We start from the raw sequence: 16,537 nt of genomic DNA on the forward strand, positions 1-16,537 counted from the left end.
CCCTTCCAACCCAAACCAGTCTGTGATTCTATAGCTGCATGAGTACCATGCCAGGACAGATGCCTGTAACTGTTTAAATTTCAATTTGCATGTGGGGATCTTAGGCCTGTGAATCTGTTGCTTATTTTACAGTTCATGTGTTGCAGGCAAGTCTTATCCGTGTCTCTTTTCTCTTTTTCCCCACTAGATTTTTTCATCATTCATGAAGAAAAGTATCATTATTGATGTTTTTATTGAATGGTCCTAGTTGAATGGCACTTAGGTGCATGCTTTCTGCATGTAAGAAATTCAAATAGTTCTGGTAACTGGAAAAAATCAACTCACTATAAATAGGAATATGCCACCCTAAATTTAATGTTTGTGAAAAACTGGTAGAGTCAATTGATACTTTAAATGTCTGATAAAATAAGTCTAAAATTAAGGCACTGTTTTCACTTTGGAGCATGCCTGAATCAGTAGAACTTGAGTGTAAACGACAGTGAAGAAACTTTAAAAATTAAATTAAGGTTACTGATGTAATATCAGTGAATCCATTGAAGAGCAATTAGCAGCTGGACTGCTTCCACAGTGGCACTTGGAAGGCAGAGAAATACATCATTTGGGGCCAGTGCTATGAGAAGCAAGTTGCATGCTGGCTATGAAGGAGTTTTCAACCCTGGGAGATAAACCATATTTTCAAGTATAGTAACAGTTAATTTGTGATGTTATAATGCCAAGGTGAAGACTTTGCATGGCAGTTTTACACTGTATGGTGAAGGCTTTGGAATTCCAAAACCTTAATCGAAGAGTCAGGCTGCAGATGTTGGAATGGCTGCTCAGAGACACTGCACAAATTGCCACTTCATTCACTACGTGATTAAGGTGGTCCCAAATTCATGTGGTTTAAATGAAACACTTTCCAAAGATGATTACTGGAACCAGGAAGAAAGTCCTATTGTTAGATACCTCCTGAAAAAAAATCTGGACTTAACATTAGAAGTGTGACATGCCTTTTTATTTGACAGTGTATTCTCCCTCTTAATTATTGGCTTATCTTTCTGTACACAAAAAACCTGTGTAAGAGTGGATACTCCTGTGAGGAGGAATGAACTACAAGTATGGGATTCCTTAAAGGAGTCCAGGCTCTAATTTTAAATTACTGAAGATAACATCAACTCTTCATACATTCTGCTGTCAGATTTTCTCTCCAGGTTAAAGCCCTCTGTTACTGTAAAATTACTGTTGGTTGCTCATTCTGTATAGTAATACCATTGCATCTTTTTGAAAGAGTAGTTCTAGGGGCTAGGGTTTACTGAACTGGAGTCAAATACTAGAAGTATTTGGCTGATGGGGGTAACTTGTTTTGTCTTCTTCACTGCCTCCTCAGAATGACTGCCTTTTGTGTGATGAAACTTCTGTGTCAAGCAACCAGAAACGAGCAGAGATACACAAAAAGATTCTGTGGTACTCTTCTTACACAAACACAACTGAAGAGGGTCTTCTCTCCATTCTGGATGGTGGTGTCTGACCCTACAAAGTCAACAGTATTTGGACTTACACAACCATTTTGTACAGCTAAAAAATCTCCCAAGGAGCCGAAAACGGCATTTGGAAGCGTTGGGCGAAGAATTCCTTATCGGATATTGCACGTCATCAACCAGGATGGAGAGAGCTTAGGAAATATGCACCGAGCTGAGGCACTCAAACTTATGGATCAACATGACCTGAAACTAGTTCTTCTGCGTGAGAATGAAGAACCTCCTGTATATAGACTAATGACTGGGCAGCAGATTCATGAAGAACAGCTGAAACGTGCAGAGAAGAAAAAATCAAGTTCAAAATCAGGTATGTGCATTATTGACACTGCAACACTGACCACTTTGGCAAATGCTGCATCAGAAGTGGTTTCAGCAGATGAAATCCTCTTACTTGCATTTGTGTAAATCCAAAGCAATGTCACTGCGGTCCATGCTATTAAGGATTTGCAGTGGTGAAGATAACATTTTGGCTTAGACTAGTCTTCCATAGAGAAGCCTTCTGTTGCCTTCTCAGGATTTACTATCTTGGCACCTTCTATTTTTAAAAAAATATTTATGTTTAAGTGAATATAACTGGACCCTGGTTCCATGAGCCTCACTGAATTCCTGTTCCTCTGAGGCATAAAGTGAAAGGCAGTTTTTACAAACTGAGCAACAGATAGATACACCTATATAATTGGAAAGTTTTGTCACCGGTAGTCACAAAACATTCTTTCCCAAGCTTGCTGTGAGGAAGACAAAGTCTGGAGCCCTTTCTTGTACAGAGGAAGAGAACAACTTTTATATTAAACGCTTCTCAGGTCTCAGTTGTTTTTAAGTCAGCCTGCTCCAGCAGTTTAAAAAACTGAGTTTGGCAAGTAAGTTTTAGAAAGGGTGTCTGACCTTATACCCTCTTCTCTTATCCTTGGGATGGCAAAGGCATCAGCGGTGTGGGCAGAGTTCTGATTTTAGAGGCAAGCACTATTATGATAGTGACTTTTTCTGTTCAAGAAGCTACAAAAAGAATATTCACATGGTAACTACTTCAGAGAAATCTTTAAGGAGGAAGAGAGCACAAATCAAATGTAATTCAAGGCATCACACTTTCAGTTGAATATTGTGCTTCACCATTCAAGAAAATGGGTTTCAGATTAAGAGGGCTCTAACTTAAGAGCTTTTACACTCAACTGTACCATGTGTGGAATGTATAGTTTGCACACTAGGTCTTTAAATCCAAATCCAGCACTTAGCTGTTTATTTGTTAGACCAGCATTGTGGGTGGTATGAACAAAACTGTAATTAAAATAAAAAATACTTAAATCCTTCTGATCCTGAAGAAACTTCTCTGTATGCTTCAAACATGCACTCAGCCTCCCAATTACAGCGGTGAGTGCGAGATATCAAGTAGCCACCTTCCAAGGTGGGAGTGGTGCCTGCTGAGACAATGAGATTTAGATGCTCTGTGTATGAGAAAGCAGCACAGGGCAGGGGAGTTAAGCAGACCAAACACCATAAGCTGTTGAAAGACAGCAAAGGTTTGTCAGATGTTAAGCCAATACAATTTTAGTTCTGTTTTAAACAGAGATGGTTCGGAAGGAGTTGTCCTTTTCTTCAGCTATTGCCAAGAACGACTTAGACACCAAGACTAAACACATAGCCCAGTGGATTGAAAAGAAATACCAAGTTAAAATTACCATCCGGCAAGCAAAAGACAGCAATACAGACATGGTAAGTGCACTTCTGAAAGCTGAACCAACCAGTTTCATTACATAACTGTACTTCTATTAATTTCCCCTATTCAGTACTGTTTTAATACATCATGTACTCCTAAAAATAAGTGAAGGTCTGCGTCCCATTAAAGGAATGGCTGTCCCACCTTCAGCTGCTTCTGTTCAAACACTGCAGTTCTAGGAAAGTAGTCCCATAGAGACATGTCAAACACCATGCTTTAAGAATGCAGTTACAATAATGGCTTTGACAGCAGAGTCTAAGCAGTTCCTACTCCTTTGCAGCCCCACCTTATTAACTGTGCTGGTGAAATTTCCTTGCCAATGCCTTAAGCCAGGTCACTCACTGAAAAGTTTAGTAGTAAGGTTTAAAAAAACTCTGCTGGTATTTCAGATGGATTATTTCACTAATCTAACTGTTGTTCTGAAGGTGCATTTGTGCAGTGGTGGCTAATGTTAGTTGCCCACTGCTGTGTGAAAAACTACTGGGATGGTGTTCCAAGACTGGCAAAGTAAACATCTATAAATAAGTTGGGGAGCTGGTGGCAACTTACTTACTAGTATAACTGCAGGGCCTTGAGACTTTTTTCCACTGTCATTTGCGCAAGTGGCTTTTTTTGTAAAGACTCCATGTAAGAATTTGTTTTCTTTTTTCCTTTTAATATGTGCAGTGAAGTAGGTTTCCCTGATGATCTTCTCTACTAAATTTCTGGAAGAAAATTGTGATACCGATTCATCCAAAGGAAGAAAAACTTCTCATAGAAGTTGAATTCACAGGGAAGGAGTAACATGAGGAAGAACTGGATATCCAGATTTATGTCCTTAAATTTAAAAGCTTGATTGTGAGCTTAAGAGTTCAGCTTGTTACATGAATCCACTGTATCAGTGAGTTCAACACTACCAGGTTCTGCTGACCTTAGAACAATACTGCCCCTTAAGAGGAAAGCCCTGTAATAATATGCCCAAATCTAGTGGAAGAGGATGATGGGGATGAGTCAGATGCAGTCCACTTTCATGTACATCTTCAAACAGCAAAAACAGGGTAAGTCAGGAATTCAGCCCAAGTGTTAGGAAATGGCTTAATTCCTCTGGTAACCTTCCTAAACCTGCTAATGAGTGAAGAACAGATTAGGAAAGGACAAGCTTTACTGCTCAAACCAGGACACCAGGACTAGCAAGTAGCTCATTTCAGCTAACTGCTAAACCACAAACAGGAAATCATGTAATTACAGACAGCCTGAAGTATTTTTCTACCTGTGTTTGTGCACTTAACCCTGGTTTTCTCCTTCTTTTTAGTTCATGCTTTTTGATCAGATTTTGGAGACCGTGTCTGAGAAAGCTACTTACCTTTCCAAGCCAAAAATTACTAGAGAAGGAGTGAGCACCTGTATTTTGAGACACATGTCTGACAAAGAGCTGAAAGCATACCAGAAGATGGAAAACCAGAAAAACAGTACAGAAAAGAAAGATGAAAATGAAGATCTGAAATCAAATGAGTTGCATCAGTGACTTTATAAAAAAGTATAAACAATCTCTTACTTAAAAACAAACACAACCCTATAAATATAATAAAATTATTGTTGAACTTTATATCGATTATTCCATGAAGACTGTCGTCTCAGTCCACCTTTACTGCAGAGTCAGAATTTCAACAGTTGGTATTTCACTTTCCATGGGCTTATCCATTGTCTTGCTTTGTGTCACAACAGCATCCGTCCCTGGCTGTGTTTTAGGAGGAATGTAGCCACTCAGATGAGAGGCTAAGCTCCTCTTAGGACGAGAACGCTTTGTCTGGCAGAAATAAATGCACAATTAGCAACTTGACATATCCATGGAACAAAGTCTATTACTGTGATGGGGAAAGAAGAAAATGCCAGCACTACATCATTTAAAGGAGCTTCGGAATTAAGAATCCCCCAGATTAAGTAGACAGCTGGCCTGCTTTCCTGCTTGAAGTCTTATTCTGAAACCTGTAATATTTATTCTCCTCTGAAGTGACAGGGTATGGTTGATAGTACTTTTTTCAAGAGTACAACTTACTTTCAAGTTCAGCTTTTTCTTTTCAGGATCATGTACAACTGCGTGCCTTGCTAGGCTCTGCTACAGTTATAAGGAACAGGAAAAAAAAGTTAGGTATATCATTTCAGATTATGTGATTCAGATTAGAACAGTGTGAAAATTACATACCTTCATTGCAAATGTTCTTCCACAGCCTGGATAATCGCAAGAGAACGGTTTTTGCTCCTCATGAAAAGAGAGGATATGGCTTTGAAGGTTAAATACAGTTGTGTAAGTTCTCCCACATCCTTCTTTTGGGCATCTGCAGAGCTCCCTCTCGGCAGCATGTACTTTTTGATGCTGCTTGAGGTAATCTTTCCTTTTAAAAGTTTTGTTACACTCACTGCAAATGATTGTTTCTGAGTGGGAGAGAGACAGGCAAAGTATAAATTAACAGCTTCTTACAGAAGCTCAGAATCAAACCTTAGTAGTCCTCTAAAACAATGCTAAAATCCACAAAAATTGCAAGGAGCTCAGACTGGAAGAGAATAATGCAGTATGAATTATCCAGATCCAAAATCCTACATTACTTTGTGATAAAGTTAATGAGAACTTGCACAAAGTTAGTACACTGAGCAGCATTCCATCAGTTAAAGGCCTAGCCAGAGCGACAACCGTTTTACTGATAAAGCATTAATATACAAGTTCATCTGGACACAATGACAAGTTGATGAAATTTCAGCATGAACTCTTCAAATTAGCAGTTTGTTTCCTGTTTGTATCAAAAGTTCAGTTCTGTTACATAATCATTTTGAGTTTACCTGCATGACTTTCTTTATTATGTTTCAGAAGCTCTGACCAAGTTTTTCCAGTATATGAGCAGTCTTCTTTCTTGCATGCATAGCCTGTTGGACAGGACAGATGTTTACAATCACAAAGGTTTTGGCAAACAGAGTCCAGCTTTTCAAGGGGGAATTCCTCTTCCAGCATTTGAAAATTAGAGGCCCGTATTCCTCCTCCCATACTGCAACCAACACAAATTAACACAAGAACATCCTGTCTTAAGAAAGGAACACAGTACAAATCACAGCTTCTTGCATACTCTACCTAGTCCCCTGGGTTTGTTGGGTTTTTTTCTAGCACTGGTAAGCAGGTTAGCTGTCAGTCATACTGAAAGAACAGACAGGAGTGTAGCAGCATTAGCTCAAACATACATGACCAGCTCCTGACAATTCCACTTAAATACCTTTCACATAGGTACATTAATAACTTCAAACAATGAAAGTCTACATGGTTTTGCCAAGGCTCCACAGAAAATCTGTTGCAGAACTGGCAATTGATCCTAACCTCTGGAAGCCTAGGCTAGTGTCTTTAACCATCAGCCCATCTCCAGAAGATGGATTATTAACAAGGAGGCACATTAGGAAAATAAATTACTGGAGGCATCCCAAGCTCTGTTTGGCCTGACACAAGTAATTGAACACTGCAACGCCTTGCAACTGTATCCCACCTGACTACTCAAAACAGGTATTCTTGTTTTGTCTGACTGGATCACTAGGCCCAGAACACTTTCATGTCTGTAGAACATCCCTGTGTATTCTCTGTACTGAAGAAGTCCTTTTTCCTTTGCTGAAACGTAACTGAAGCAAGAAGAAAAACTATTACCTTCATGTATCTTTTCGTGCCGCTTTAGGTGACTTGGGGTAGAAAAGCACTTTCCACATCCTTCATTATTACATCTAGGTATAAAATACACTGGTTTAATTTCTTTCACTGCATCCAAGTATTATTTGCTCTTTAAGTCAAGAACAATTAAAGTGGACAAAATAATACAAGTTTCACTTTGCCTAAAGATCTGTTTTGTGTGTCCTCCCTGCCTTGTAAAAGTAAATTCCATAATACGTTTGTAATAGAAGACTCTGATCCCCTTGAGAGTGAAATTATAGTACAGTTTCTGTATATACAGCAAGTTAAGCTTTCGCTAAAGAATCAAGCCTTATATCATCCCTACACAGTAGGCTCTTCAAAGATAAAAGAGAAATAGAAAGTGGAGAGTTTAAGTGGTTTGTACAGATCTAGCAGAGCACCAACTGTACTTCTGTGCCTGTCACACAGCCATACTAGTGAACGTCACTTAAGTGGAACGCTCCTGTTAAGTGTGTTCCACCTATAAGAAACACAAGACTAAACTTTGCTTTCATCAGATCTATACCGATGTGTCCTGTAAAGAATGAAATCATAGATTCACAGCTTCTCAGATTGGTGTCCAAGCCTTTCACCTTTTTTATGCTACTACTCACTTCATGTTAGCCACATCACTTCTTTTTATTGAAAAATAGAAGTAGCTGCATTTTTCATTACCCTGCAAGCTTTTATGCTTGTATTTCAGATTGTGAACTAGAAGCTGGGGGGGTCTTTTTGTTTATTTTTCCTGTGAACCTGTAATAAACCCATAGAAAACATCTGGAATGCTAAGTTTCAGAGCACCAAGAAACAAAAACCAGACTACTGAGCAAAGCACTTGCACAAGAAATGTACTTGCAGCCATGACTACAAATCCATTCCAGTTTTGGTTTTGCTGCTTTTGTAAATGCTACATTAATGAAAAGGTTGAGAAAAGTCTCCTATTTTCATCTACAGTGTTTATGGAATTGTTAAAAGTTCATTATTAAAAATATCCACCTACTTGAAGGGAGGGTCATTGGTGTGGTAACACTGATGAACTTTAAGTTGTTGATGCTTCCTGAAAGACTCATTACAGCCCTCGAAGTCGCACTATTTAGGAAATTAAGTTATCATTAGAAACCAAACAGTGCAGTCCACACGTGTTTGCTGAAATCCCAGTCGCAGTATTTGAACTCATGCAAATACTGCATAATAACAAGTTGAAGTATTTCACTAGATACATGAAAAGGAGCTTGTTTAGCCTCCACTTTGCAGTATCAAAGGTAATTACCACATATTGCCTTTTCCGATTCTGATGCTTGCGCTCAATGTGCTTCTTTAAGTTTGACTTGGTTCTGAATTTCTCATTGCAGCCATCAGCTGTGCACCTACAAATGAACTACATTATCATCACTCCCAAACAGTGATTTGTTTCGTAGGCAGATACAGAAATTGCTGAACAAGAAGAATACACAAAGAATAACTGAAACTCAACCCAAACATAAAAAATTGCCTTAACAACTGTCGTGGTTTAAACCCAGTCAGGTAACTTGTTCACTCACTCCCAGTGAGTGGTGCCAAGCTGACAACAATCAAGGTCCGTGTTCGTCTACCCCCCCCTCCCTGCACCGGGGCTCTCCCCTTCCCCGCTCCCGGAGGAACGGGGAGGAGGATCGAGAGAGTGCAACTCCTACGGGTTGAGACAAGAACAGTCCAGCAACAAATCACCACCGCTACTATCAGCTAAAACAATGATAAGGGAAAATAACAAGGGAAGAGAATACGATACCACCGGCCAAGAAAACGAGTTCCACCCGGAAGCCCCTGTCCTTCCGGTTAACTCCCAGTTACCCCCCACCCCGGGCATGACGTGCTGTGGTATGGAATACCTCCCCGGCTAGCCCGGGTCAGGCGCCCCGTCTCTGCTTCCTCACAGCTTCCCCTCCTCCCTGGCAGAGCATGAGCCTCACAGAGTCCTTGGTCAGGGTAAACATCACTTAGCAACAACCGAAAACATCGGCTTCACCAACGCTGTTCTCAAAACTAGAAGTCAAAACACAGCACTGCACCAGCTAACACAAAGGAAAAAAAAAAAACATGACTGCTACTGCTGAACCCAGGACATTATCCACCCCTTATTCCATACCATTCACGTCGTGCTCAGATCCCACATTTTCAATACACCATCGCTCTCCCACATATATACATCCATATACATACAGACCAAGAGGAAAAAAAATCATTTTCTTAGTGCATGGACCAATCCCTATAATGCTGCCGAGTCCATTCGGTCCATGATGTTCCAAGTTTATTCTCTGTTGGGATGATGGCTGGAGGGAAGTCAGGGCCAGTCGCTGGTGACCTGGAGACATCTAGTTGATGGGCTATAAAAGCATTACACAGCAGGCAACAGCATACAATTGAGTTCACTGGCTGTTTTCCCCTAAAATCAAATCCCCTTGAGGTATACATCGGACTTCCCCATCTTCCCGCATTACCCACCAAGTATATCCAGGTCCCTGAGCAAAAGCAATCCCACGAGTGGGTTTGCCTTTACCTGAAGCAGGAATAACCCAGACTGTCTTCCCCAGCAAATTCTTCATATGCACCACGGGAACTTTGTCCCCCTCTACAATATGTAAAAGTTCTGACTGGGCTGGGCCGGCCCTGTTGGCAGATCCTCTGGTGTTGACCAACCAGGTGGCCTTTGGTAAATGTGTATCCCAATGCTTGAAAGTTCCCCCACCCATCGCTCTCAGTGTAGTTTTTAACAGCCCATTGTACCGTTCGATTTTCCCAGAGGCTGGTGCATGGTAGGGGATGTGATATACCCACTCAATGCCATGCTCTTTGGCCCAAATATCTATAAGGTTATTCCGGAAATGAGTCCCATTGTCTGACTCAATTCTCTCTGGGGTGCCGTGTCGCCACAAAATCTGTTTCTCAAGGCCCAGGATGGTGTTCCGGGCAGTGGCATGGGGCACAGCGTATGTTTCCAGCCACCCGGTGGTTGCTTCCACCATGGTAAGCACATGGCGCTTGCCTTGGCGGGTTGGTGGCAGTGTGATATAGTCAATCTGCCAGGCCTCCCCATATTTATACTTCAACCATCGTCCTCCATACCAAAGAGGCTTTAACCGCTTGGCTTGTTTAATTGCAGCACATGTTTCACACTCATGAATAACCTGGGCAATAGTGTCCATTGTTAAGTCCACCCCTCGGTCACGGGCCCATCTATATGTTGCATCTCTGCCTTGATGGCCTGAAGTGTCATGGGCCCACCGGGCCAAAAATAATTCACCTTTATGTTGCCAATCTAAGTCCATCTGAGCCACTTCAATCTTAGCCGCTTTATCCACTTGTTGGTTGTTCTGGTGTTCCTCAGTGGCCCGACTCTTGGGTACATGGGCATCTACATGACGTACCTTCACCACCAGGTTCTGCACCCGGGCAGCAATATCTTTCCACAGTGCAGCAGCCCAGATGGGTTTACCTCTGCGTTGCCAGTTGCTCTGCTTCCATTGCTTCAACCACCCCCACAGGGCATTTGCCACCATCCATGAGTCAGTATAGAGATAAAGTACTGGCCACTTTTCTCGTTCAGCAATGTCCAGGGCCAGCTGGATGGCTTTCACCTCGGCAAATTGACTCGATTCACCCTCTCCTTCAGCAGTTTCTGCAACTTGTCGTCCAGGACTCCATACAGCTGCCTTCCATCTCCGATGCTTTCCCACAATACGGCAAGAGCCATCAGTAAACAAGGCATACTGCTTTTCACTTTCTGACAATTTATTATATGGTGGGGCCTCTTCAGCACGCACCACCTCCTCCTCTGGTGACATTCCGAAATCTTTGCCCTCTGGCCAGTCCATGATGACTTCTAGAATGCCTGGACGACTGGGATTTCCTATTCGAGTTCGTTGTGTAATTAGTGCAGCCCATTTACTCCATGTAGCATCAGTTGCATGATGTGTAGAGGAGACCCTGCCTTTGAACATCCAGCCCAGCACGGGCAGCCGGGGTGCCAGGAGGAGCTGTGCTTCAGTGCCAATCACTTCCGAAGCAGCTCGAACCCCTTCATAGGCTGCCAGTATCTCTTTCTCAGTTGGGGTATAGCTGGCCTCAGATCCTTTGTATCCCCGACTCCAAAAGCCGAGGGGTCGACCTCGAGTCTCCCCTGGAGCTTTCTGCCAGAGGCTCCAGGTAGGACCGTTCTCCCCAGCTGCAGTGTACAGCACATTTTTTACATCTGGTCCGGTTCGGACTGGTCCAAGGGCTACTGCATGAACTATCTCGCGTTTAATTTGCTCAAAGGCTTGTTGCTGCTCAGGGCCCCATTTAAAATCATTCTTCTTCCGGGTCACATGATAGAGAGGGCTTACAATCGAACTGTAATTTGGGATGTGCATTCTCCAGAACCCCACTGCACCCAAGAAAGCTTGCGTTTCTTTCTTATTAGTTGGTGGAGACATTGCTGTTATCTTGTTGATCACATCTGTGGGGATCTGTCTACGTCCATCTTGCCATTTTATTCCCAAAAATTGTATCTCTTGTGCAGGTCCCTTGACCTTACTCCGTTTTATGGCAAAACCGGCTTTCAGCAGGATTTGGATTATTTTCCTCCCTTTCTCAAAGACTTCTTCCGCTGTATCGCCCCACACAATAATGTCATCAATGTATTGCAGGTGTTCTGGAGCTTGCCCCTGTTCCAGTGCAGTCTGGATCAGTCCATGGCAAATGGTAGGGCTGTGTTTCCACCCCTGGGGCAGTCGGTTCCAAGTGAACTGGACACCCCTCCAAGTAAAAGCAAACTGTGGCCTGCACTCTGCTGCCAAAGGAATGGAGAAAAATGCATTGGCAATATCAATCGTGGCATACCACTTGGCTGCTTTTGACTCTAGCTCATACTGAAGTTCTAGCATGTCCGGTACGGCAGCACTCAATGGTGGTGTGACTTCATTCAGGCCACGATAGTCTACTGTTAGTCTCCATTCTCCATTAGACTTTCGCACTGGCCATATGGGGCTATTGAAGGGTGAGCGGGTCCTGCTGATCACCCCCTGACTCTCCAGTCTACGGATCAGCTGATGGATGGGAATCAGGGAGTCTCGGTTGGTGCGATACTGCCGCCGGTGCACTGTTGTGGTCGCAATTGGCACTTGTTGTTCTTCAACTTTCAGCAACCCCACAGCAGAGGGATCTTCTGAGAGACCAGGCAAGGTGGACAGCTGCTCAATTTCCTCAGTCTCTAAAGCAGCAATACCAAAAGCCCACCGGTACCCTTTTGGGTCTTTGAAGTACCCTCTCTTGAGGTAGTCTATGCCGAGGATGCATGGAGCCTCTGGACCAGTCACAATAGGGTGCTTTTGCCACTCCCTCCCAGTCAGGCTGATTTCAGCCTCCAGCACAGTCAACTCTTGGGATCCTCCTGTTACTCCAGAAATATAGATGGGTTCCACCCCTTGACAGCTTGATGGCATCAGGGTACACTGTGCACCGGTATCTACTAGAGCCTTATACTTCTGTGGGACTGATGTGCCAGGCCATCTGATCCACACAGTCCAGTAAATCCGATTGTCCCCTACCTCCACCTGGCTGGAGGCAGGGCCCCTCTAATGGTCGTCACAGCATTGGACACTTAAGTCGTGTTGAAAGGGATTATTCTTCGTTATCACAGGAGCTGGAGTAAAATCAGCTCTTCCACTCCATCTGGGAAACTGCTCACCAGAAACTGAAGCCGTAGCTCTCATGGGACGATCAGTCTTGGCCCTTGCTCCCCTCTTCAGTTCACTCACCCGTTCCTCCAAAGCTGAAGTAGGTTTTCCATCCCACTTTGTCATGTCTTCTCCGTGATCCAGCAGGTAAAACCATAGGGTACCCCGTGGCGTATACCTTCTGTATCTCCTCTCTTGAACAATAGGACGTCTTTTGTTAATAGCTGAGACGCGTGTTGGTACACGTGAGGAGCTGGATAAATCAGATACATCGTCCCTCAATTTGTCGAGGTCCTGGGACAGTTTTTTCACAGCTGAGATGATGGAAGGAGTGAGATTGTCTTCGAACTCTCGGAGTTTATGAACCATTTCATCCACTGTTAGTGGTACTATGTCATTCCAGGTCACTGTTGCCAATGAATGGGCATATGATGACGGTGCATTCCGTGTAAGTTTTCGCCACATGGGTCGTGTACATTCAACTTCATCTGGATCTATAGGTGTATCCCCGTTATTCGGCTTGATGTGATAGATCATCTCTACGATGGCCGATTCCCTCAGAGACTGGATGCCTTTGTCTATAGTAGTCCACTTGGCCGAACGACTCGTAACATCGTCCTTGTACGGAAACCTTTCTTTCACAGCTGCCAAGAGCCTCCTCCAAAGGCTGAGGGACTTTTTCTCTCTTGCAATTGCTTTGTCAATTCCCCCTTCTCTAGCAAGTGATCCCAGCTGCTTGGCTTCTGTACCTTCTAGTTCGTGACCATCGGCCCCATTGTCCCAGCATCGGAGTAACCAGGTGATGATGTGCTCCCCTGGTTGACGGGTAAAATCTTTTCGCATATTCCGCAACTCGGTTGAGGTCCGGGGTCGAGAAGTTACCTCTTCTTCTTCTTCTTCGTCATGTGAGGATGACTCCTGATCAGATTCTGGACCGGGTGGTGAATTCATTGGTTCTTCATCTCGCTTCACCCTTTTTGCCTCCTTCTTGCTTGTTCTCTTGCGTACAGGGGCAACCGATATTGGTACGAATTGGTCCTCTGGTTTGGCTGCAGTGATTATCACTGTGGTTTGAGTAGCGACTGTACTTGTTGCTGGGGGTGGTGTAGCTACCGTGCTTGGAGCTGGGGTAACCGCGCTGTCTGTTGCAGTTGAAGTTTGAGCAGCTGCTGTACTTGCCACTGGGGTAGCTGCGCAGTTCATTGCAGCCAAAGTTTGAGTAGCGACTGTCGCTTTGCCCTCAAATCCGCCAACATTCTTTTCCTTTTGAAGGTGCTGGATAGTGTTGAACAAGGCCCTGTAAGCATAGGCCAAGCCCCAGCACGTTGCCGTGATTTGTCCATCTCTGGTATGGCCAGAATGACCACACACCTCATTTAAGTGTTTTACTAATTCTTCTGGATTTTGCAGTTGTTCGGTAGTGAAATTCCAAAATACTGGGGGGGCCCACTGACCTAGATACTTGCCCATACTATCCCACACACCCTGCCACTCATGGCTGTCCAGCCTCTGGGAAAATCTCTCGGTCCTCCTACATCGTCGTTTGACCCCAGACAAGACCCAAACCTGAATCTGCTTAACTCTTGAAATCAGTAGTGGGCAAAACACACTCTGTATGCGTGTTAGCATGGTGATTCCCATCACCATCAGCAAACAAGTCTCAAGAGCATTAAAAGGCCATTTAAAAAATTCGAAACTCTCAAATGTAAATGGTCTGGGGGGACGACTAGGAGGGTAAAAGGATGTCTCCTTCACAGGTTGAGCACCTGAGAAGGAGAAAAAAGATGTGTAATTGCTAAGCACCTCCATCATATACCTCCCAAAGTATAAAGGTGGTGACCACACTGGGAACATAAGCCAGATCAGTTTCATGATCAATGATTCTATTGTATTACAAGTCATTACCATAAAGTACAATGGGATAAAAACCTTAGCCCAAGCCCCACACTTGAAAAACACTAATACAGCCAATACCGGATGGACGTAAGATATGGTATACTGAAACTGTGAGATCAAGAGGAAAAACCTGGAGAGCCAATAAATCAGCATTGTGACGAGTGACTATCAATCCAGTCAGATCTGTTCTTATCTCAACCCCTCGTGCCCCACGTTGGGCGCCAAAAAGAACTGTCGTGGTTTAAACCCAGTCAGGTAACTTGTTCACTCACTCCCAGTGAGTGGTGCCAAGCTGACAACAATCAAGGTCCGTGTTCGTCTACCCCCCCCTCCCTGCACCGGGGCTCTCCCCTTCCCCGCTCCCGGAGGAACGGGGAGGAGGATCGAGAGAGTGCAACTCCTACGGGTTGAGACAAGAACAGTCCAGCAACAAATCACCACCGCTACTATCAGCTAAAACAATGATAAGGGAAAATAACAAGGGAAGAGAATACGATACCACCGGCCAAGAAAACGAGTTCCACCCGGAAGCCCCTGTCCTTCCGGTTAACTCCCAGTTACCCCCCACCCCGGGCATGACGTGCTGTGGTATGGAATACCTCCCCGGCTAGCCCGGGTCAGGCGCCCCGTCTCTGCTTCCTCACAGCTTCCCCTCCTCCCTGGCAGAGCATGAGCCTCACAGAGTCCTTGGTCAGGGTAAACATCACTTAGCAACAACCGAAAACATCGGCTTCACCAACGCTGTTCTCAAAACTAGAAGTCAAAACACAGCACTGCACCAGCTAACACAAAGGAAAAAAAAAAACATGACTGCTACTGCTGAACCCAGGACACAACACAAAAAGACAGGCTAAGTTACAACCAAAAGCCACAGGAAGATGTATCAGAAGAGATACTTAATAAAGCATGCAGGAATTCCTAGCTCCTAATCCATGACGTGCAGCTGTTAAAAGCTTAGTAATAACTGTCCTTCCTTATTTTAATTCTGCATTCTAAGGAGAGATCTGCCCGTTCCTATTACGGATCGTGGCCAGATAGGAGGCTTTAGGCTGCTATTTCCCACAGCTCTCACCCTGTCCGTGCACTGTTATGGCACCCCCCATGGTAACAAACCTAGAAGTGCATAGCACCCACATATCAGTTTCAACTCCACTTCCGTAAGGACTAGCATAATCCGTTTTAAGATGTAAAAAGCGCGGCCTTACTCGAACGGCTTTTCCCCGGTGTGCATAAGAATGTGTCGAGCGCGGTGGAAGTCTCTGGTGAAGCCTTTACCGCAGCCATCGTAAGGGCAGACATACGGCCTCTGAGATGGGAGCGGGAGAGGAGGAGGGAGGGCGGGTCAGAAGCGGCACACCATTCCTACGGGACTCGGCTGCTTCCGGGAGGCTCCTTCAGCAGCGCACACCCACCCATGGGGCTTCGGGGACCCCAGGCGATGAACCGGGCTGCCCGGCCGCGACCCGCGCCCGCCCGCCGGACCCCAGTGCGGCGCCCTTTACCTCACCCGCGCTAACCCTTCCTTTCCCGGCTCACCTCGCCCGTGTGCCGGCAGAGGTGCGCGTCTAACTTCCAACCCTTGTTAAAGGAAGAGTCACAGCCCGGGAACGAGCAGATGAAGGGGCGGGCGTGGGGCGCGCTCCCGCTGCCCTCCGGGGCGCTCCCCGCGGTCCCCTCTGCGGCCATGCAGCACGGCACGCGAGGGCGCCCCGGACGCTGCGCTGCGCTGCGGTGGCGCATGCGCCGCCGGTCGGTTGGGTTCGGAGGCCGTGGCGGTGGTGTGACGGCGTGTCCTGGCGCTGTGCTGGGGCGGTTGGGGCCGCCTCGCCCGAGAGCTCGATCCGAGCAGCCTGGGGCCGGGGTGCCCTCTGTTACCTCATGTACCAGGCACAGCCCTCGCTGCTGCCCGCTGTGGGGTCCTCTCACACGCCGGAGGACAGTTGGTGGTGCAGGAGCCCAAAAGGGCCGACTCGGGGTCCTTCCACCCAACAGCCGTACAGGGGTTTGGGGGTGTACGGTCCTGCTGTCTCCCCGAGAAGCA

At 45.1% G+C, this 16,537-nt stretch overlaps 2 protein-coding genes across 3 annotated transcripts; one reads left to right on the forward strand and one right to left on the reverse strand.

Annotated features, from left to right (window-relative positions):
- Nucleotides 1-710: 710 nt before the first annotated feature.
- On the forward strand, nucleotides 711-4,813 carry MTIF3 (mitochondrial translational initiation factor 3). Its single transcript, XM_061457594.1, has 3 exons — nucleotides 711-1,824; nucleotides 3,079-3,224; nucleotides 4,520-4,813. The coding sequence occupies exons 1-3, from the start codon at nucleotides 1,368-1,370 to the stop codon at nucleotides 4,730-4,732; spliced, it is 816 nt and encodes a 271-aa protein (XP_061313578.1). The 5' UTR covers nucleotides 711-1,367; the 3' UTR covers nucleotides 4,733-4,813.
- On the reverse strand, nucleotides 4,717-16,232 carry GTF3A (general transcription factor IIIA). 2 transcript variants are annotated; one of them, XM_061457593.1, is made up of 9 exons: nucleotides 16,033-16,232; nucleotides 15,702-15,802; nucleotides 8,178-8,274; nucleotides 7,908-7,996; nucleotides 6,887-6,960; nucleotides 6,043-6,126; nucleotides 5,411-5,640; nucleotides 5,264-5,320; nucleotides 4,717-5,014 (listed from the first exon to the last, which is right to left on the reverse strand). In XM_061457593.1, the coding sequence occupies exons 1-9, from the start codon at nucleotides 16,180-16,182 to the stop codon at nucleotides 4,853-4,855; spliced, it is 1,044 nt and encodes a 347-aa protein (XP_061313577.1). In that variant the 5' UTR covers nucleotides 16,183-16,232; the 3' UTR covers nucleotides 4,717-4,852. The 2 variants fall into 2 exon arrangements, with proteins under 2 accessions (XP_061313577.1, XP_061313576.1); XM_061457592.1 differs by having other exon boundaries at nucleotides 5,264-5,323.
- Between the last annotated feature and the right edge of the window lie 305 nt (nucleotides 16,233-16,537).

This window comes from Pezoporus flaviventris, unplaced genomic scaffold (assembly GCF_033815535.1).
Source record: "Pezoporus flaviventris isolate CSIRO_AGI_PZ_B2104156 unplaced genomic scaffold, CSIRO_AGI_Pfla_v1 ptg000025l, whole genome shotgun sequence".
Taxonomy (NCBI): Eukaryota; Metazoa; Chordata; class Aves; order Psittaciformes; family Psittacidae; genus Pezoporus; species Pezoporus flaviventris.